This window comes from Mesocricetus auratus, unplaced genomic scaffold, assembly GCF_017639785.1.
Source record: "Mesocricetus auratus isolate SY011 unplaced genomic scaffold, BCM_Maur_2.0 Super-Scaffold_100054, whole genome shotgun sequence".
NCBI lineage: Eukaryota > Metazoa > Chordata > Mammalia > Rodentia > Cricetidae > Mesocricetus > Mesocricetus auratus.
The window spans coordinates 2,280,308-2,302,571 of NW_024429231.1; the positions used below are offsets into that span (position 1 = coordinate 2,280,308).

General features: G+C 49.4%; 1 protein-coding gene across 2 annotated transcripts; it reads right to left on the bottom strand.

Moving 5' to 3' along the window:
* Positions 1-1,642: 1,642 nt before the first annotated feature.
* Positions 1,643-19,570, bottom strand: Snrnp70 (small nuclear ribonucleoprotein U1 subunit 70). Of its 2 annotated transcripts, none has more exons than XM_005084721.4 (10): positions 19,365-19,570; positions 18,560-18,716; positions 15,702-15,764; positions 15,432-15,486; positions 11,356-11,420; positions 11,171-11,233; positions 8,042-8,123; positions 4,926-5,027; positions 2,530-2,617; positions 1,643-2,454 (listed from the first exon to the last, which is right to left on the bottom strand). In XM_005084721.4, exons 2-10 carry the CDS (start codon positions 18,704-18,706, stop codon positions 1,785-1,787), a joined length of 1,335 nt encoding a protein of 444 aa, XP_005084778.1. In that variant the 5' UTR covers positions 18,707-18,716; positions 19,365-19,570; the 3' UTR covers positions 1,643-1,784. The 2 variants fall into 2 exon arrangements, with proteins under 2 accessions (XP_005084778.1, XP_040592087.1); XM_040736153.1 differs by lacking the exon at positions 19,365-19,570 and adding an exon at positions 18,988-19,121.
* Positions 19,571-22,264: the final 2,694 nt, after the last annotated feature.

The window sequence follows — 22,264 nt, forward strand, 5'->3', positions numbered from 1 at the left end:
CGTGCGCCACCACCGCCCGGCCACTTTCCTTTGTATTAACAATGGCCCTGCATCTTCTACCTACCATTCTCCTTGGGGTCTCACCAGTCTTCTTCCTAACAAGCCTGAAAAAAAATTTTTTTTTTTTGGTTTTTCGAAACAGGGTTTCTCTGCATTGTTTTGGAGGCTGTCCTCGAACTCACAGAGATCCGCCTGCCTCTGCCTCCCGAGTGCTGGGATTAAAGGCGTGCGCCACCACCGCCCGGCTAAGCCTGAAAATTTCAAGATGCTGAATGCTAATGGCGTACACCCTTCACTGTCTTTCTAGTCTGGTCTGTCTCCTAGTGGCCACCCTGCCAGGGGGTGGGCTGAGGTGGTAGGCACTCTACCAGAACAGTGTGGTTGCGGAAATGAGATTCTGGGGGCTCTCAGGACCATACTGAGTAGCTCAGGGTGGACACAGGCCTCATCAGCTAACATTTCTACAACCTTTTCAAGGCCATGGATGTAGTGGCTATTCCCCACTTCCAAGAACAGTAAGCACCCATTTTGAAAGCAAACACCATGATGATACACAAAATACAATACGATCATAGCTGGGAGGGGAAGGGGCATTTGGTTGACATCACCGAAAACAGTCATCACCTGCACAAAATATTTTGGGGAGGGCTTCTCACCCCTGTAAGAAATCCCAATAAATCTGTTGACCAAGCAGAGCTTGGATATTTGGTCTGTCAGTTCCTAGTTATATTTCCCATCTCCCCAAGGGGTAATAAATTATACCAACACTTGGCATACACAACTTGAGGATGGCTTCATGTTCATTCACCATTTCAGTTCAGTCACTTGGCAGGAGCCTGTGGCATGTGCTCTCATCTCATGAAGAACAGGAAATACAGCATAACACATCCCCAAGAACCCATCCCATACACTGACTTATTTCCTCTACTGGGGCCTAACTATTAAAACCCACAAAACTCCCCAAATGGCACCAGCAGTTGGTAACATCCATATGGCATGAGCCTTATCAGTTCCTTAAGAAAGGCAGCCATGTCTCCACAGATCATCCTCCAATTCCTTTTCACAAGTTTTCCCTGCCCTAGGCATTCACAATGAGACACTCTTAGCCAAACCACGGGCCTACCTGCAACATGGGGGAGATCCACAAGAGTGAGAGCCAGTGTGCTCTCAGGACAGCTCTCTGTGGTCTCGTGCTGCAGGTGTTTCTCAGCTACCTGCTGGAGTCCTGTCAGTCAAATCTAAACGGGACTACCTCCAGCCTTTCTTCAGGACTGTGCCAGGCTGGCCACTGCTTCCTCAGGGCTCATCAGACTCAAAGCTCTCCCAGCTTTGCCTTCCATCCAGAAACGTGTGGACATCTCAACTGTTGATGGTTATTTCATTAGCAAACTACAACCAGGCATGTGTCCTGACCACAGATGGGTCCCATCCTGGCTGGCACTGTGCCTCTTGACCTACCGTCCTGTCGCTTGTTCAGAAGGCAAGGGCTTCCTTATCTCACCTGCCAAGCAGGCCTGGAGCAGTCTCTACTTCAGGTCATAACATATGCACCATAATCAATACACAAAGTGGGTTGGTCAACATAAAGTCACAACCTTTTGGGAAGAGAGCAAGTGCAGTAAGACACCAAGTGCCCACTATCAACAGGAAATTAATTTTATTTTTAAATCCAAGGGACCAGAACAAAAATCAAAAAATCTCTACCCTCAGAGGATAAGCCATGGTGGAAAGGCTAGGAAGGCAGACAGCAAAGTAGGAGCATGTCCACGACACAGGAGGCCTCTTCATTCAGGTGCGGCCTCCATCAGATATCCATTCTCTGGGGCCATGTACCCATCACCACCCTCGGCCTCCATGTACATGTCTCGGCCATCACTACCTAGCCCTTCCAGCCCATTGTCCTGACCACTGCCACCCCCACCCCGGGCCTCATCCCTGCCCCGCTCACTGCCCCGCTCCCCCCGTTTGTGCTCCCGATCCCGATCCCGGTCTCGGTCCCGGCGACGTTCCCTCTCACTCCGGTGGCTCCTACGTCGCTCCCGGTCTCGATCCCGGCCCTTCTCCTCTGGGCCATCAGGGCCATCAGGGCCAAGCTCTCCAGGAGGCCCATCATCAGGAGCTGCATCACCAGCTTCAGAGGGTTCAGCCATGTCGCCGCCACCGCCGCCGCCGCCGCCGCCACCGCCACCGCGAAGCTCCTCTTTTCGCTCCCGTTCCCTGCGTGCTCTCTCCCGACTCCGACTGCTTCGTCGCTTTCGGTCTCGGTCCTTGTCCTTGCTCCTCTCTCTGGAACGGCGACGCTCGTCCTTGTCTCGACTCCGGGAGCGCCTCCTCCGGTCCCGAGAGCGGGAGCGTCTTCGTTCTCTCTCCTTGTCTCGTTCTCTGCTTCTTTCTCTGCGCTCCCGCTCGCGGTCCCGGTCCCTGTCCCTGTGTGGAAGCGGGGAGGGGCCCGGCCTACATGAGGTTAGCAGTGTGTGGCAGGATGCCCCAGGACTGCTCTGTCCCAAGAAACCAGGTGCCCAACCTTACCTCTCATCATATCGGGAAGTGTCATCTCGGCCCGAATGCCTGATGTTCACATCTGCCCCACCTCTTCTGGTGCCACCAAGGCCACCTCCTATGGGCCAAGCAAGGAACATAAGGTCAGTGGGGACAGAGTACAAATGGCAAATTTGTGAGCAGCTCCCAAGTAGCTGACAAAAACTAAATACCTCTTCTGGCAGCTATGGGCACAATCCCATAACAATTTCCATGTCCCCTCGTCACAGAATAGCCTGTTTTCATGCCAGGCTGTCTTTCATAAGATGCCAGAGCTCAGAGACAACCTAATAAGAACCTTCATGCCCCTCAAGCTGAGACTAGACTAGCACACTAGCAATTTGTACTTTTGTGCACACAGTCCAAAGTGTGAACCCATAGAAAAGCTGAAAGAAGCTAGGCATGTGTTATATCCCTTGAATCCATCCCATACTTGGAAAGACAGGGTCAGGTATATCTTGAGCGTGAGGCCAGCCTGGTCTACATAATGAGCTCTACGCCAGTCAAGGCTACACAATGAGACATTGTTCTCAATATAAAAAACAAGTGGGAGACCTTTCATTTCCAGCCTCCTTAGCCGCCCTGCTCCCCACAACAGGCATAAATCTTACATTTACCTTCCCTCAAGTAAACATGGTCTCCTTGTGTCTACCTTCTACTTCCCTGTCAGTCTCAAAGCACCAACTCAGATCCTGACCTCATCAACACACTACTCCACTAAACTGTCATAGGCCACCAGCACCTATCAGGCAAGTTTCAAGCTCACCAACTGTGCAAGGAAATCACACCTAAACCCCTTCAGATCCTTACATGCCAGTAAAAGAGAGACTTTGCTGAATTTGCACAAATTTAATGCCTGGTCTAGAAAGGTGTATGTACCTGACCAATAGCACTAAGGAACAGGTGGCAGCCTTCTTTTTCTTTTTTCTTATTTATTTTTACGTTTAAATTTAGATTAGAAACAAGGTTGCTTCACAAGTCAGTTCCAGGTCTCTCGTTTCCCTCTCCTCCTCCCGTGCCCTCCCCCCATCCCCCAGCAGTCTTATTTTTCAAGTGGGGACCCACTAATGAGCCACTTGCTCCCAGTGACTTGGCTCCTAGGAAGGCTCCTAGCTGGGAAAGCCACATGTCTGTGGTCTCCTGCACTAGCCTTCTGAGAGGGTACAGAGATTGAGGGTGTACCTCACACAGGAAAGAGTAGAGGTCAGTCACATGCCAGGCTGTTAAACTAGGACTGTTAAACAGGCTAGACTACTACAAAGCAGGACCCAGACTTCCAGCTTAACAATGGGCTAGGCCATCAAACAAGAGGATGTCAACAGCATCTTTAAAAAGAAATAGCTCTCTCTCTGTACACATGAAGCAAGCTCCTACCCTCTACCACTCTAGTCCAAAAGCAACAGAACCAGTGAGGCCAGAGACTAAAACCTCAGAAACCAAGCTAAACAAACATCTCATTCTTTAAAAAGAAACAGCCAGGCATGTAATTTGAACCCTCATAAGGGCAAGGCAGGAGGATCGCCATGAGCTGGAGGCCACCCTGAGCTTCATGCCGAGACCCTTTCTCAGAACTACACTCAAGTAATAAAAATGCTTCTACACACTTCATATGGAAAAGCCCTGCACAGAGTTTCACAAAGATGGCATGTCTTCCTGAGAGAGAGCCCATGCTATCACATTATCAGCGAGTCTGTGCACCAGGACAACTGGCTTGCTGCTGGGATTTCAGGACTCTCCTAGCACAAAGTCTCAAGTACTCACTCTCCCTTTTTCTAAGAACTGGAGGACCCTGGGGGATGGGGTTAGGTCAACTCAGCACAGGTGAAAGCAAGCCAGGTAATGCTGCCCAAGACAGACACCTGGCACACAAGACTTGCATCCCAGGCAGAGCCTAATACTGAACTATTAGATGGGCAGTACCCAGGACTGAGACAAGAGGCCTGCATCAGTAACCCCTCATTTCCTCAAATGTGCCTCCAGACTTCCACAGTGGCGACCTGGGTGGAGCTAGCAACAACTCTAAAGGCAGTGGGGGACGGCTGCCAGGTCAGAGCATACATAGGCTGCTGTTCTCTGGCTCCAGATGTGAAGGTAGTGACTCGGCTAGGGAGCGAATGAAGACACCATTCAGTAAGAGCACAGCTCCAGCCAGAGACACCCTCAAACCTGGCCTACGACAGCGAGAACCCTGGGCGTAAGGTGGCTGAGGTCAGTGCTGAAGCTCCTTCCAATGCAGAGACAAGAGCTGCTGCTAGTCACTCGCTCACCCAGGAAAGACCAGGGTCTAAACCACGAAGAGGACAAGAGAACACAGCTGGGAACCGAGGGAAACAGGCAGTGTATGTTGGGGAGACTGAAGACAGAGCGATCCACAAACACAGACTCACCTAGTCGTCGGGGCCTCCACCCCTTCACAGTCCGGCCCCTCTCCACATCCACAAGGACCCTCCTGCCATCTATCTTCTTGCCATCTGCGTGCTTGTAAGCGGCTGCAACAGATGTGGGGGAGGGGGGATTCCCCAGAAGGTGCTCTAGTCAGACAAGGATCCATGCACAGAATCCCTGCCCCTCAAACCCCATCTGCACACACACACTCACACTCCCACCAGTCAGCCAGGCAAACAACAGCCAGACAGCCCTCGTCCCACCCGAAGGGCCTGCTCCATCCAGTCAGTGATTCTTCTGTGGCACCCCCAATTGCCATTGGGGGGCAAACATTCACCCTGACCACCCCCGGCTCCCATATGATGGAGCAGCCCCCTCCTGCCAGGGCGGCCAAAGTTGCTGCAAAGAAACTGGAGGTTAGCTGAATGCTGGCCTCTGCTGTGGGGAGGGCTCCTCCACACCCAGGCATGCACCCTAGAACCATGCTGGGCAGGAGGCTGGCTAGGCCCCTCCACACCCAGGCATGCACCCTAGAACCATGCTGGGCAGGAGGCCCACTGGGCCCCTCCACACCCAGGCATGCACCCTAGAACCATGCTGGGCAGGAGGCCCACTGGGCCCCTCCACACCCAGACCACACCAGTTTTCTTTTTCTGTGTTTTCATAGGGAGGTCTCAGTGCGAGGAAACAGACATCAGAACAGAAATGAACAGGAGTGGAGACTTTAAGGAACTGGCAGGGATAGAGGTGGGTGCTGAGCTCCCCAGGGGCCTCCAAGGACCCTGGCTGGGCCCAGAGGTACAAGTGCCGTGCTACTTGAAATCCCTGCCTTACCTGAGCAGACTGACCCTGCCACCACCTAGCCTGGCCAGCTCTGTCCTCCAAGTCAAGCTCAATGACCAGCAGGGCACACAGCCCAGCCTGAGCCCTCAGGGAAGTTGAGGAGCATAGGACAGAGTGGGGAGGCCCAGCGTTCTGGCCTCTGATCCGGCAGGGCTGTTAAGGCCAAAAAGGCCCTGTCCAGGTCCCAGCCCTGGCCTGAGGGACTGTGCTCACCAACCACAATACCCTGCCCCACCCCTGCCCGCTCCCCCCCAATAAAAACCAGAGGAAGAGAAAAAGGTGCCATTTACCGATGCCGGCCTTGCGGGTGTCCAAACCGAGCGGGATGGGGGGGGCTCGGCAACTCCTGGGGGCCTGGCGAGGAGGCGGGCTTCCCGGGGGTGGGGGTGGGACACGGGACTGCTTACCTGGAGACCCCAAGCTTACCTGAGCACTCACACAGACCCCCACACCCACCACCATTGGGGTAGCTAAAGCTACAGGGAAGGTAGCCAGGTTTTGGGAGGAGAGACATTTCCCACACTTAGAAACAGGTGGATGAAGGAAGTAAAGGGGCCTCAGAGCCTCACAGAGGAATGAGTTGAGCCTGGGCTGGGTCTATCCTGCTTGACCTTAAGCATCAGGCCCCAAGGCCTCAAAGCACCTGCAGCCTCACAACTACCTTAAAAGTCATGCTCCACTAGGCACAGGCCCAACACTCAGTACTGGGGTCGGGCCTTTCCACCTCCAATCCCACATGCCCGCCCACTAGTGGCAGGACCTGAGGCTGGCACACGGGTGACACACCTGGGATCCAGGAAATAGGATGCTTCCCATGCTCCCGGAGGGGCCGATTGGCCGCCAATCCCAGAGCAGAGTGAGAGGGGAGGGAACTTGAGAACTGAGGTCAGTCAAGTACAGGAACCCTGGTCAGGTTCCCCATCCCAAACCCCAGGAGAGGCCCAACCCAGAGAACAGCAACAAGACCATGTGATTGTGTCAGTCTAGGCTTCTCTCTCTTTCCCTCTCTTCCGCCTCAGTACAGGTTTTATAAAAACTACCACACCTTCTGTTGTTTGAAGCCTGTCCCACCCCTCCCATACCCAAACCCAAACCCATGCACTTTGGGGAGCTCAGGCACTGAGCATTCAGCTGCCTTCTCAAGAGGCTCCCACCATGCCAAGGAAGACAAAAGGGACACAGTACTCCAAACTAAAAGCCAGAGTCTCTCCAAGACCACTATGGTGACAACCCCAGAGAAGTCATAGGGAGTGAAGGTCAGGCTGAAGGGCTCCATATAGAGCCCTGGCCCCAGAACACCCCAACTTTAGGACTGCCAACACGGCCCCAGGTTATTAGGGGCTGGGTGGAGCCCGACTATGGACAGAGGCCAGTGCCTCTCCCACCGAGGTCCACCCTTCCCCTTGGGGTCAGAGACATTACCAGAGAAATGTGGATGGGGCAAAAGGGGTGGAGGGCACCCAAATGAGGAAAGGGCTGTGGGTGAAGGGAGACTGAAGGGTGACTAGGGTGGGAAGGGAAGCCTCGCTGTTCCTAAGCTGCCTGGCTAAGCTGGGCTGGTGTGCAGTGCTGTGATCTTACCCATGATACAAACCCTTATACCAACCATACACTGAGGTGTTGTAAGGGGAGCGTAAGCATCAGCTGCAAGCCAGCTGCGTGGTGGCTGCAGTGACAATAAGAACAGTCAATTAATACGGCGGCCCCTGGACACGCCGCAGCCCTGCCCACCCCCACCCACCCAGCCCTGCCCAAGTGGACGTCGCGCAGCCTCAATGGGGCTTTGTAACTGTGGGGGTGGGTGCTAAGCATTGCCCACCAGATCACTGCTTGATGAGAACTGGGTGGGGGCTGGGGTAGGGAGGTGGAGGGTCGGGTGGCCCAGCCCAGTTCTACTGGGGGAGGAAAAGGCTGGTTCAAAGGCCAGCTGTCACTCCAACCTGGCGGCCCCCAACTCCAATGGGGCCTATTGGGGAGAGGCTCCCCAAACCCGACACATCCCCCCACGTCCAGCAGCCCCATACCTCACCCAGTGCCTTCCTGGCCCGAGGTTCAACGTGTGACACTTACCTCCCTGGGCTCACACACACGTTGTGGGGGATTTTGTTTTTGATTTTTAAAAAACACGTATATATAAAAAAAAAAGATATATCAGAAACAGAGGGAGAAGAGACAATGCTAAAGTCAGGTATGGCAGGGAGGGAACAGACGACGGGGAGAGGCCGGGAAGCAGAGGTGAGAGGGTCAGAAGAAAGGCAAAGGCACAGGTACTCACAGTGCATGTCTCGTTCATGTTCATACTCGATGAAGGCATAACCACGGGGTTTTCCAGAGCGCTTACTGTATACCATGTGGATCTGAGGGCAGGTAGAAGGCAGTCAATGCCACAAATTACAGGGATGCCCCACCCACCCCATAACACAACTTACTGCACAGGCCTTGGGTTGAGGGGTACACCAGTGACAGATTTACCCTTCAAGAGCCCAAAGGGGCTCTCATTCTAGTGGAAACCAGAGGGGCACAAAGCAGTGTGTGGGAGGTAGAGGGCCCTGCAAGGCAGGCTGGAGAAGGCTTGGATACAGCTCTTTGGAAACTGAACATTCTGATGGTGGAGAGCCTCAGATGAGGCCAAAGGCAGACAGGCACTGAGTCAAGTGTCCGCAAAGCCAGCCAAGTGAAGAATAACAATGGGCCACTGTGGATAGTCCATGTACAACCCAGGAGAAGGAATCTCTGCAACATGGCCAAGAGGCACGTGCAGACAAGAGTCCAACATATGGGAAGGCAAGTAGGCTAGAGGACCCGCAAATTTAAGAGGCCTCTGCAGGACAGAATACAACTGAGAGAGCATGTGGCCGGCAACACTGCGAATGCCATGCAGGGCCAAGAAAAGCTTGTGAGCACTCTCCACACGCCAGTGACACAGGCTTGAGTACAGAACCAGGATTCAGACAGGAATGATGAGAAACAGCGGTGGGGTAAGACTTCTGAAAAATAATACTATCTGAGCAGGTTCCCAAGGGATGACTGATCCTCTATCTACATCACTGTCTGCCCACACATGGATGGGTAAGGAATCAAAGATTAACTCTATAACCTACAATCTCCTAAGATTCCAAGCTGACATGCCAAAGTCAGATTCCATCAGGCCTCCAAAGAAGGTGGGATGGGGAGCTGGGGAGAACCAGTTCCTGAGACCCAGGAATCAAAGACAGACCAGAAGGCCCATCCTGGGCTAAGCAGTTTATCCATCATGAGTGCTAGGTCTTACTTTGTCTCCCAGCAGAGGAAAGAAGGCACAGAGCAGTTAAGTGAGTTTCGATATCAAAGCTTTGCACAACATCCATCTTCTATCTTTCTTGTTTTTCAGTACAGACCTCACTCTGTAGCCCAGGCTAGTCTCAAGCCTATGACAACCTGACTGTCTTAGTCTTTCTAGGGCTGGGATTAGTTATGAGCCAACATACTTAAAGTTTGCAGTGCTATTTTCTTTTCTTTCTTCTGTCCAATACATAGGCAGATCTCTATGAGTTCGAGGAGAGCCTGGTCTACGGAGCAAGTTCCACGACAGTTAGGACTGTACACAGAGAAACCCTGTCTTGGGGCAGGGGGGGAAGGGGGATCTGAAGGGGCTGGTGATATAGCTTAGTTGGTATATTTAAGATTCACGAAGCTGGCCGGGCATTGGTGGCGCACGCCTTTAATCCCAGCACTCGGGAGGCAGAAGCAGGCGGATCTCTGTGAGTTCGAGACCAGCCTGGTCTACAAGAGCGAGTTCCAGGACAGGCTTCAAAGCCACAGAGAAACCCTGTCAAAAAAAAAAAAAGATTCACGAAGCTCCAACAAGATGAAGGGACAGACTCAGTAGACTTTCGAGGAGCAGATGGGAAGTGGGGTGGAGGGTAAGTGGGGGGAGTGAGAGGAGAGGAAGAAAGGGGAACTGGGATTAGAATGTAAAACATAAATAAATTTTTTAAAAAAATGGTAGTTCACACTTGTAATCCCACTGCAATCCCAGCCTAGACTATGTGAGACAATCTTAAAAGAATAAGAGCCAGTGAGACGGGGGCTCTGACTGCTCTTCCAGAGGTCTTGAGTTCAATTCCCAGCAACCACATGGTGGCTGACAACCATCTACAATTCAATTTGGTGTATATGTAATAAATAAATAAATCTTAAAAAAAAAAAAAAGAGCCAGTGAGACAACTGAGTTTCATCTCCAGGAGAAAAATCCTGGAGTGGGAAAATATGGAAGGAGGAAATCCATCTCACAAGTGGTTCTCTGATCTCCTCCACACACCAGCCCTACCTTCTTCCCCCAATGTAATCATGTGATGCAGAGGACCCAAGTTTGGCTCCTACAACCACATGGCAGCTCACAACCATATGTAATTCCAGATCCAGGGGATCCAATGCCATCTGGCCTCTAAAAACCTTGTACTCATGAGAATATACACGGTGGTTGCATAAGCCTATAATTCCTGCATTCAGGAAGCGGAGGCAGGTGATCTCTGTGAGTTCTAGGACAGCCAGAGAACACAGAAACTCTGTCTTGAAAAACAAAACAGAACAAAAAATAAAGTATCAGAGATGGCTCAGTAGTTAACCAGAGCACTTGCTGCTCTTAAAGAGGACCTGGGTTTGGTTCCCAGCACCCACATGGCAGCTTATAACTTTATGTAACTCTTGTCCCAGGGGATCTAGAAAATAATTCTGGCCTCCTTGGGCACCAAGCACTAATGTAGTATATTAATATACAAGCAGGCAAAAGGACATCCTTATAAAGAATTTGTAAAATAATAAATAAAGCATCATAAATTAGTTTCAGGCGCAATGCTTGCTTAGCATATATACTGCTGCCTGGAGCTTAAACTCTCTAGTCCTGGGGACAGAAGAGAAAGGAATACCTAATGAAGGTCTTGGGCAGTGAACACAAGAGGACTGGAAGTTCAAGACCATCCAAAGCTTTATAGTATGTTTGAGACCAGCTTTGGATTCCATAGACTGCCTCAAACAAAGAAACCCACCTAAACTCAATCTCTGACTTTAGTGGGCCAGCTTCCTCTCCCATATACCAACTTGCACCAAGTGGAAGCTTGCCAATCCACAAGGACTCAACACTTCCAATGTTACTTTCCCCCCCAAGACAGGGTTTCTCTGCGTAGCCCTGGCTGTCCTAGAACTCAGCCACTCTGCCTCCTGAGTGCTGGGATTAAAGGTGTGTGCCACCACTGCTGGGACCAATGATACTTCTGATACTAAAGCTACACCAAAGGAAACAAACCTAGGCCCTGAAAAGATGTGAACCATTCCTAGGCTGGGAACCCAGAAGTTTTCCTCTCTTCAGGTTACTGCTTCCTCCTCCACATACCCCCAACTCAACCCTCCACCCCAACCCACTTACTCTTTTGATGGGTCCATACACCTCAAACTCTCTCCGAAGCTTAGATTCTGTTGTGTCATAGTTCTACAGGAGACAAAGCTAAGTTAAATGGGAGAAATACACTGTTCCAAAGTCCCCAAACAGCCCAAGATTAAACAAAAGTTGTCAGCAGCCCAAAGTTCCCAGGCTAGGAATTGGGTACTTACCACTCTAGCCACGAACAGAGTTTTGAAGGCATCACCCTGAGCATTGGGATCATTGTGAGGGTCCCCTGTACAAGGAAGAGAGAAAGTTTTAAGTCGACAATGCCCACTGTCTTGGGTAGAAGCAACGGGCAGAGGATGAGGACATGAAGACAGAACCTAAGTAGTCCCTTTTATAAGAAAAGTTCAGCCGGGCGGTGGTGGCGCACGCCTTTAATCCCAGCACTCGGGAGGCAGAGGCAGGCGGATCTCTGTGAGTTCGAGGACGGGCTGGACTGACAGCCTCCAAAACAAAACAGAGAAACCCTGTCTCGTAAAACCAAAAAATAAATAAAGAAAAAAGAGAAAGAAAAGCTCACCATTACTTTGCAAGCTTGATTAAACGCCCTGCTTTGGGTTTGGTCTCAGTAAAGCTAGATGGCCTTTTCTAGAATGACTGATACAAGAGGACAACAGGCTGCTGGGGTGAAAATTAGATTAAATAGACAGAATGTGGCAGACCAAGATGCCATTTCAGAACTATGAACTTTGGCCAACCATTCCCAGGACATGGTGACTATGGAACCCCTCTGGAGGGATGACTCAAGCTATCTTGTTCCCTAACATGTACAGTACTGCCACTCATTAGACAGACTGCAACCACAGCCAAAGTAAAGCCTGATACCAAGCAGTCCCAGATCTAGGACTAGGCAACAGGAGTCCAGGATAAACACATAGGGCACAGAGGCAGGCAGAACTCAGCCTGGTCTACATAGTGAGTTCCAGGCCAGCCAAGCTACAAAGTGAGACTCTATCTCAAAAAGAAAGTAAGACGGTCCAGGATAGGGTTTTTTCCCCTCTCTATCCTACCGTCTTTGGCAGGGACTCTAAGTTAGTGCTGAAGGAAGTGACCAGGATAAAGTGGTATAGAGAACTACCTCCCATGTGGCCACCACAGGATAAATCCTCAGAACCTATTAACCACGGGCAGTGGTGGCCCACACCTTTATTCCCAGCACTCAGGAGGCAGAGGCAGGTGGATCTCTGAGTTTGAGGCCAGTCTGGTCTACAAAGGGAGTTCCAGAACAGCCAGAGCTGTGACACAAAGAAACCTTGTCTCAAAATCAAATACAAACAACTAATAAAGGGGCTGGAGAGATGGCTCAGAGGTTAAGAGCACTGGCTTCTCTTCCAGAGGACCTGGGTTCAATTACCAGCAACCACATGATGGCTCATGTGGTGCCCTCTTCTGGCCTGCAAGGGACACATGCAGACAGAACACTGTATACATAATAATAAGTCTTTAAAAAATAAGGAGGCATGGGTATATAGATCAGAATAATAAAGTTAGAGGAGTAGATGCACAAAGGCTTGGGTTCAGTGGAGCATAGCACCCCATAAACTGTCTGCTGAGACATGTCCAAAGGTGCCACTGTAAAAATGTGCACATATACCCCAAACACTAGGTGTAGGGTGCATGCCCAGCGCGCAGGGTAGATGGAAGCCAACTGAGAACTGAGCTTGCCTGAAGGGCAGTTAGGAAGTGCTTACCACACAAAAGAGGGAAATATCTCTATTCGAGATGCCTAGAGTTCTTGCTTACCACAAGGCTGATGAGGGGCTCCTATCTGAAAGAATACATTACCTGGAAGACAGAAAGTAATAGCCCCTACACTACTAAGTGTGCATGTGTGGCATGCTTGCCTCTACACTCAGCTGCACGCCTCTGCACTCACTGGCCAGAACCCCAAAAAGAAACTAGCCCACAAGCAGCCTCAAAGCTACAAAACTTCACTAGGCTAATGCAAAACCTCCTAACCCTCCCTCTGTATAAGATACTCCACCTTGACAGGCTACCCTTCCTGTTGCACATAGACATTACCAGGAGTCCGTCCACAAGATGAAGGAAAGCAAGTGCTCAGCTGAGACTCTGACACAGCAAAGTGCTTCTACAGTTAGTATGAACAGAAAGAACTCCCTATTGTGCCTGATCAATCCTGTCCTATTTTGAACATCACAATGTGTATCCAGACACCACCTTCAATTAGCTGCATGGGGCCTAACTTGATTGATCTCTACAATCCCCCACCCCAATTTGAGAACTTCAGTCACATCCAAGATCTTGTTATGCTGGTCCTTAATACTTTTTAAAACATATTGTTAAGCATAGTATTAACATGATGAATTTTTCTAACCTTATCTACAAGCCCTCATTTAAACAAATCCTTCAAATGGGGCTACTTCAGAATAGCACTTGCATATACACACATTTAAACTTGGATTCAAACAAGCCCCAAGTCTTGCTTAGTTGATGAGTCTTTTGACCACTTAGTCCATGGCCCATTACTGACTACCATGTCAAGTTGTTTTTTTTTAAGGAAATCAGTCACAAGTCTGTTCTTTACAATCTCTCACACTCTCCGCCTGGTGCAAATCATACCTGGATAGGCAGGGAAGAGCTGGGCTTTATGCTGAGGGCAAGAGGGAGAGAGGAGCACTTGTCCTTACAAAGCCCCATAAGTGACTTTGGCTAGGGGGAACAAGTAAAAAGACACACTGCTACAGCACTGTCCAAGCCAAAAGGGACCTGGGTGCTACTTGGTGGACATGAATGTCTAATTCTGTGACATTTAGCAAATAGCAGGGACAGGTCTTGGGGACAAGCTGGGAAAGTTATATTAGTTTTGTGGTGGCTAATCTATTTGTAAACTTTTATCACATCTGAAATCAACTAAAACCCAAGTAGTTGGGCACGGCTGTGGTGATTTCTAGGTTGAATCATTTAAGGTAGTAAGATCCAACTTAAATTTGGGCTACACCTTCTGCTGGCAGCCAACATAAAACCATGAATGAATTAAGTTTTTTGCCTGTCTATCTTCACTCTCATGCCAAGTTCATCAATCCTGCTGTTGAGCCATTTTTTCACTGGTATTAGAAGCTACTTATTCAAAATTCCAACATAGAATAAGCTGAGACATTCAACTTTGTGGACTGAATACTAACAGACTCTTAGCCTTTTTATTGAGAGACAGCCACGCCCCCCACCTCCAATCATAACACAGGTGTAAAAAAGAGAGTACCAACACTGGAAAATCATGTCTCAGGGAAGGTCGAATCCATTAGGAATGGGAGGAGAGGGAGGGAGGTAATTGTGTGGTGAGACATCTGAAAGAACATCTAGCCAGGTATAGTATAAGAACCAGAGAGCTCCATGCCCCATCTGTTAGTCGTGTATACTAAATACACTTGAGTAAACCCAGAAGTTCTAGGATATGGTTTAGAAAGAAATGATTCACTAAGGCTGCAGACAATAGATGGAGATAGATAATGATGAGTCTTTAGGTACTAAACACTAAGATCTCACCCTTTCGAATCTGGTTACCAAGTACTACTTAAATTCTCCATACCTGGAGCCGGGTGGTAGTGGTGCAGGCCTTTAATCCCAGTACTCGGGAGGCAGAGGCAGGCGGATCTGTGTTTTCGAGGCTAGGCTGGACCGACAGGCTCCAAAATAGAGAGAAACCCTGTCTCGTAAAACAAAACAAAAAACAAACAAACAAAAATTCTCCACACCTGGATGGTGAAGCATCTTCACTTCCATGATCAGGAAGCCAGAGATAAAAACCAGGACCAACTGATCAGATCACCTCATGCCTTATCCTGGAGACACAGTGGGATGTGGTCCCTTACAGGTAGGGCAAGTGACTGGGGTAATCCTACCTGCTAAATGCCTACATACACCAAATGGAGCTGGAGAGATGGCTCATCGATTAAGAGCACTGACGGCTCTTCCAGGAGCTACTGTTTGATTCCCCGTACCCACACAGCAGCTCATAACTGTCCAACTGCAGTTCCAGGTAATCCTATGCCCTCTTCTGATCTACTACATGCAGATACGCAATATACTTATACATTTTTTTAATTAATAAAATAAGACATGCAAGGACTTTTAAAAAAGAAAGCCTAATTCAAGTGCTATGCTTTGGCAAGCGGTTGCTAGGAAAGTGAACAACTCTGCTTTCTCAGTGGCCCCGGTGTGACCTGGCAGGCAGAGCAAAAGTGAGACTGGGGAAGACTGCTAGGAAGGAGGAGAACCTTACACATTTTCAGCTCTGTCTCCACTTCCTGCTGTCGCCGTTCAATCTTCTCCCGTCTCTGCCAACACAAAGAAGCAGAGTAAGTGCAAACAGGGGCACCTGGGCAACAGGGACCCCCGGAAAAAGTAGCAGTGAACCTTTAATCCCAGCACACGGGAGGCAGGGGCAGGCAGAACTCTGAATTCAAAGCCAGCATAGTATACACAGTAAGCTCCAGGACAGCCAGAGCTACACAGAGTGACCCTGTTTTGAAAAACAAAAGACTCAACATACCTTTCTCTCCATGCGTTCCTCCCTGGTTTCTGCCCTTGTTGGAGGAGGGGCATCTCGAGGATCCTAGGAACGAGAGGTGATAGGAAACAGCAAAGCACACCATCAAGGGAGAGATTCTCAGCCCCTCCCCATACACCAGTGCCATTAGCTCCAGTATAAACACAAGAGAGAGGGTAGAATGGCTCAATGAGGTAAGTTCCCTGGACCAGTGCTGACCAGACTACTGAAGGTCTGTGGCAAGGACAATATAAAAATCTCCACTAGGTGTTGCTGGCGCACGCCTATAATCCCAGCACTGAGGAGGCAGAGGCAGGCAGATCTGTGAGCTCAAGGCCAGCCTACCGAGCAAGCTCCAGGACAGCCCAAGTAACTATGTCTACTAGGAATAATTAAAAGGAAAGAAAAAAATTAATCATTTTTGAAGGTCCTCTTAAACAAAACACAAACAATTCTCTTGTGCAAAAGCATCAATCACCAGGGATGGTGCATGTGCATGCCTTTAGTCTTAGTACTTGGGAGGCAGAGGCAGGTGCATCTCTGGGATGGGGCCAGTCTGGTCTATACAGTGAATTCCAGAAGCTAAGGCTACACAGAAAAACCCTGTCTCAAGCTAGTTCCAAGACAGCCTCCAAAGTCACAGATAAACCCTGTCTCGAAAAACAAAATAAAAAGCTTTATGGCTCCCAACGGAATTCTGCAACTTCCCACAGTTCCAATTACGAGTTACAGAGAGCCAAATGCAAGTAATACAAATAGATTTGAAACAACAGTGGACAGGGTAACCTCCAAAGCAACACAACCTGCAATGCCTCCACAGCAGGTCTGGAAATCCTTTCCAGCCTCTCATTAAATACTAATTGGCACATGACCTGCAAAAAGAGCACCACTGAGCTGTACCCATTAAACCCAGTTTATTGGCTAGTAACATTTCCCAACTGTAGGTTCACCAACGCCAGCAAGCAAATATTACTAAAGAATCACCTCTGTTTTCTATTAAATTCTGGCTTTCCTACTCAATAGCAGAATGTTTCTCATAAGACTTCTGGTTATATGGCAGCATTTCTGAGGTCTGCTCCAAAGGTGGGCATGACAAATTTTCCTAATGAAAGAACTGACACCAAGTGATTCAGATTTAGTCATATACACCCAGCAAGTACAGAGCCAAACCCCAAGTTCCCAGGTGCAGGAGACACTGCTCAGCCTTGGTAAACACTATCCTCTTTCAAAACTTCCTTTATTTACATTTACCTTCATTCACATTTACCTTTATTCAGATGAGGATGTGTGCATGTATCACAGTGTACTGCAGAGGTCAAAGAGCAACATGCTAGGGTGTAGTCTTTCCTTCCACATTGTGGATTCCAAAACAGAACTCAGGTTCTTGGTAGCAGGCACCCAAACACCCGAAGTCATTTCCCATGCCCAACACTGTCCTCTCAACACCATTAAAACAAACAAACAAACCAGTCACTACAGTGACAAATGTGGCATTTAGAAACTACCCTATACCTAATCCTTTAACATACATTCTGTGACTTAGCTCTCCACTGGTATCATCTTACTGCCACCTCTTGCTAAAGAAAATCTAACCAATGCATTAGAAATATGCTTTCTGGGTTGGTGGCACACACCTGTAATATTGGTGCTTTGAGAGTAGGAAGCAGAGGATCATGAGTTCAAGGCCAGCCTTAGAGACAAAGAGAAATCAAGACCAGCCAGGGCTCCACTAAAAACTGTCTCCAAACAAACAACAAAAACCCCAAGAAGTGGAGACACAAGTCTTTAATCTCAGTACTTGAGACCACAGAGCTAAGCAGATGTATCTCTGCAAGCTTAAACAAACAAAAGACAAAATGGGGCTGAAGAGATGGCTCAGCAGTTAAAAGCACCGACTGCTGAGGACCTGAGTTCAATTCCCAGCATCCACATGAAGGCTCACGATGGTCTGCAACTCCAGTTCCAGGGAGCTAAGGAAGCAGCATGCATGTGATGCATGCAGGGAAAACATACACATAAAATAAGTCTTTTAAGAGATCTTGATAGGAATTTCTATTACATTTCTTTCTTTTTACTAATTAATTTTTGCATTAATTTTACAACCAAAACAAATAAATGTTTACAAAATTAAGGAATTTAGCTGGTCCTGGAAGTGTACACCCATTAATTGCAGCATTTGGAAACCTAAGTAGGACTGGCACAATATCAAGGCCACTCTGGGCTACAATGTAGTGATATCTTGCTTCTACAAATAAAGTCTGTCTGAGGGTCAGAAAATGAAGCTTGCCACTAAGAGGTCCGGAGGTCTCTCCATTTACACTACATAGCAAAACCCTGTCTCAAAACTCAAACAAAAAGGAGCTAGCACGACGGTTCTGCAAGTTAAGGCCCCTTCCACCAAACCTAACAATTCAGCTTGATCTCCTGGGGCCACGGGGTGGAAAGAGATCTGATTCTTTCAAGTTTTCCAGAGGTCTATAGGTTTGAATACACACATCCACACATACCACATATACAACTGTAATTAAAAACTTAATGATGGGCTGGAGAGATGGCTCAGTGTTTAAGAACACTGACTGCTCTTTCAGAGGACCTGGGTTCAATTCCCAGCACCCATATGGCAGCTCACAACTGTCTGGAATTCCAGTTCCAGGGGACCTGACACCCATGGGAAAACACCAATGCATATAAAATAAAAATTAAGAAATTTGAAAAAACTTAATGAACGCAGACAAATGCAGAAAACAAGATTAGGAAAGGCAAAACCACAAATCACACAGCTAGAAGTGTTTAAAAAGCTGAACCCCGAAATGCAGCCTGCTCCCTTTCAGCATCCAAGCCCCACGTCTCAGCGTACTCACCTCGAATTCTCGGATGTATGGTGCAATGCCACAGTAAGGCTGGTTGTGATGCTTTTCATGTGGCAGCTTTTCTAGGGGTGGCAGGTACGGGATGGGGTCTCGAGGGGCAAAGAGGGCCAGAAGGTTGGGAGGCAGAAACTGTGTCATCTTGCCAAACCTGAGACCAGAAACCTTATGTTAGGGAACTTCACCACAGGAGGCTCCCCCTAGGGCCCCTTCACTCAAAAACAAACAAGGAGACAGAGGGAGATCACGAGGAGGCTGCTATTCCGGGTAAGCGGGTGGAAGACATCTGCACGGAAAAGGCCGGCCTTGGCAGGACCTGGGAAACAAAAGACTAAACACATAGAAAACAAAGGAAAAGGAACCAGGAGGCGCGGGAGCAGAACACCCGAAGCACTACGCTCAGGGGGCTGCCGGCTTCATACCCTGGAGATTATGAGGCAGGGGGTCTCAAGGTAGTCCAAAAAGATCAAGCCAGGGGATCTGCGTAAAATAGCTAGGATCCCAGGGGCGAAAGGAATTGTGGGTAGAGAGATCCAGGATGCGACAAAAAAAAAAGGGGGGGCGAGGAAAAGAGGCAACACATAAAACGCAAGGGCCTGTGGGTAGGGGACCGCGAGGGGGAGGGGGACCGCTGAGGGGACGGGGGCTGCAGCGCCCGGGGGACTCTGGGTAGATGGGGTGGTTTGAGGTGCTGACCCGGCGAGCGGGCCTCAGGCGCGGGCAAGGAGTTCGGGGATCCCGCAGAGACTTGTGGGTAGCGGACCCGAACCCCGTTAAGGCCACCCATTCACTCACTCACCGCGCGGCGCCCTCCTCGGCCTGACGGTAGTCTCAGGCCTCGCGGCCGCCGTTCACCAGCAAAACCTCCCGCTCCGGCTTCCACTTCGGCGGCGTCCGCGTCAGCTGTCTCCCGAGTCCGCGCCGCGCGCGCAAACCAGGCCGCTCCTCACCACCCGCGCGGCCTCAGCTCGCGACAGGACCGGGGAGGGGGACCCGCTCTCGAATCCCTCCGCCGCCGCGCTGCGCATGCGCCGCACGAATCAAAAAGAAACCCATTTTCAGGTCCTGGCCCTACCGCGAGCACTGCGCACGCGCAAAGCCAAGACTCCGCCATCGGGATCCTTAAATGCCCAAGCTGCCTTGGCCTGGCAAGCGAAGTGCGCGTGCGTGCTCAGGCACTCGGTCGGCACCCGCCTCGCGCTCTAGCCAACCGCCTGTGCCCGCGAGACACTTACCGATGCCCCACCCCTTCTCCCTTACACTTCCCGGGCCTTGTACGCATGCGTTAACGTAAAGCGCCAAGTACAATATCCTTCCGCAGCCTGTTAAAAAGTACCTACCTGAACAGGGTCATTGATTTTAAATTCTATTTAATGGATAGGCTCTTTCCCACTGTTTGGACTCTAGGGACACAACCACGTGACAAAATAGTCTTCTTGGAGCTTAGCTTTGTTTGGAGATGTGATACACTTGTTTAGTGTGTTCTGTTGTTTTTATTTTTTTTTTTTAGACAAGGTTTCACTGTGTGGCTCAAAATTACCTTGCATTTTGTGTATATGTGAGTGTGGGGTGTGTTTTTGGTTTTGTGTGTGTGTCTGTGTCTGCAAGCGCTCACGCTTTGGTTTTTTTTTGTTGTTGTTGTTTTTTGGGGGTTTTTTTGTTTTGTTTTGTTTTGTTTTTTTGTTTTTTGAGACAGGGTTTCTCTGTGGCTTTGGAGGCTGTCCTGGAACTAGTTCTTGTCGACCAGGCTGGCCTCGAACTCACAGAAATCTGCCTACCTCTGCCTCCCGAGTGCTGGGATTAAAAGAGTGCGCCACCAACGCCCAGCCACGTTTTGGTTTTTCGAGACAGAGTTTTTTTTACTGTGTAGCCCTGGTTCATCCTGTAGACCAGGCTGGCCTCAAACTCACTGAGATCCTCCTGCCTCTGCCTCCTGAGAGCTGTGATTAAAGGGGTGTGCCACCATGCCCAGCAGGGGGTTGTTTTTTTAATTGTGTGTCTGTCTGTGGTGGGGGTGTGCACATGCGTACAGGTACACCCAGAGGTTAGAAGGTTAAAAAAAAAAATTGTTAAAGGGATCTCTGTGAGTTCGAGACCAGCCTGGTCTACAGAGCGAGTTCCAGGACAGCCTCCAAAACAATACAGAGAAACCCTGTCTCGAAAAAACAATAAAAGAGCCGGGCGTTGGTGGCGCATGCCTTTAATCCCAGCACTTGGGAGGTAGAGGCAGGCGGATCTCTGTGAGTTTGAGGCCAGCCTGGTCTACCGAACGAGTTCCAGGACAGGCTCCAAGACAATACAGGGAAACTCTGTCTCGAAAAACCAAAAAAAAAAAAAAAACAAACAAAAACAATAAAAGAAAGAGAAAAAAGAAAAAGAAGCAGGTGTAGCCCTGTGGAGCTGGAGTTCCATGTCGTTGCAAGCCTCTGGATATTGGGTGGGAACAGCTGAAATCAGGTCCTCTGGGAAAGTGATGCCATCTCTCCATCCTGAGCCAGGGCTTCTTGCATGCCAGGTAATCTAATCACTCTGCCAACTCCGGTCTTGCTCAAGTGAAGGCCGGTCTCCACCTCACTGCTCCTGCCTGATTTGTTTTTATTTTCATGTGTCTGTGAGTGTGCAAATGCCTAAAGAGGCCCGAAGATGGCATTGGATCCTCTGGAGCCTAGTTACAGACATTGTTAGTCATCTGATTTGGGTGTTGGGACCCAAACTCCGGTCTGCTTTGAGAGAAGCAACTAATTTAACCAGTGAGACATCGTTCCAGCCCCACGCAATTCTTTCCTTGAATATCTGAGAGTAAATCACAGAGGCATTTCAGCCTTCAATGCTGTACACAGGTCCTCCGAGAAACAAGAACGTTCTCCTATAGGACCACAAACTTGCACCATTAGGTGTGTGTTCCCTGGCAGCCTACTCCTATAATCCCAGAACTTTGGAAATGGAGGTAGATGATTAGGGGCTCAACCTGGCTTGAGCTATGCAGGACTCAGTCTCGGGCCTGGAGAGGTGACTTAGAGGTTGAAAGTGCGTGCTGTTCTTGCAGAAGTCAAGAGTTTCCTTCCCAGCACCCATAGCAGTGGTTCACAAACACCTGCTGCCATTTTCTGGGTCCCGCCAGCGCCCGCACTCAAGTGCTCTCCAATATACGTAGTTAAAAAAAATCCTAAAACACAAATAATAAAAATTACAAGAGGCCGGGCGTTGGTGGCGCACTCCTTTAATCCCAGCACTCGGGAGGCAGAGGCAGGCGGATCTCTGTGAGTTCGAGACCAGCCTGGTCTACAAGAGCTAGTTCCAGGACAGCCTCCGAAGCCACAGAGAAACCCTGTCTCGAAAAACCAAAAAAAAAAAAAAAAAAAAAAAATTAAAAGAGGGTCTTGGTGACACACACCTTTAATCCCAGCACTGGCGAGGCAGAGGCAGGAGAGTCTGTGAATTCAAGGCCAGCCTGGTCTCCATAGGGAGTTGCTAGACAGCTAAATACATAGTGAAACCCTGTCTTTTATTTATTTATTTATTTATTTATTTTGGTTTTTCGAGACAGGGTTTCTCTGTATTGTTTTGGAAGCTGTCCTGGACCTCGCTCTGTAGACCAGGCTGGCCTCGAACTCACAGAGATCCGCCTGCCTCTGCCTCTGCCTCCCAAGTGCTGGGATTAAAGGCGTGCGCCACCACCGCCCAGCCCGTGAGACCCAG

Coding starts and splice junctions, on each gene's coding strand:
- Snrnp70 (XM_005084721.4), bottom strand. CDS start 18,706: ATGACACAGTTTCTGCCTCCCAACCTTCTGGCCCTCTTTGCCCCTCGA. Junction 15,765..18,559: donor CATACATCCGAGAATTCGAG/GTGAGTACGCTG, acceptor TCTCGTTCCTAG/GATCCTCGAGATGCCCCTCC. Junction 11,421..15,431: donor GGAGACAGAGCTGAAAATGT/GTAAGGTTCTCC, acceptor TTCCTTGTACAG/GGGACCCTCACAATGATCCC.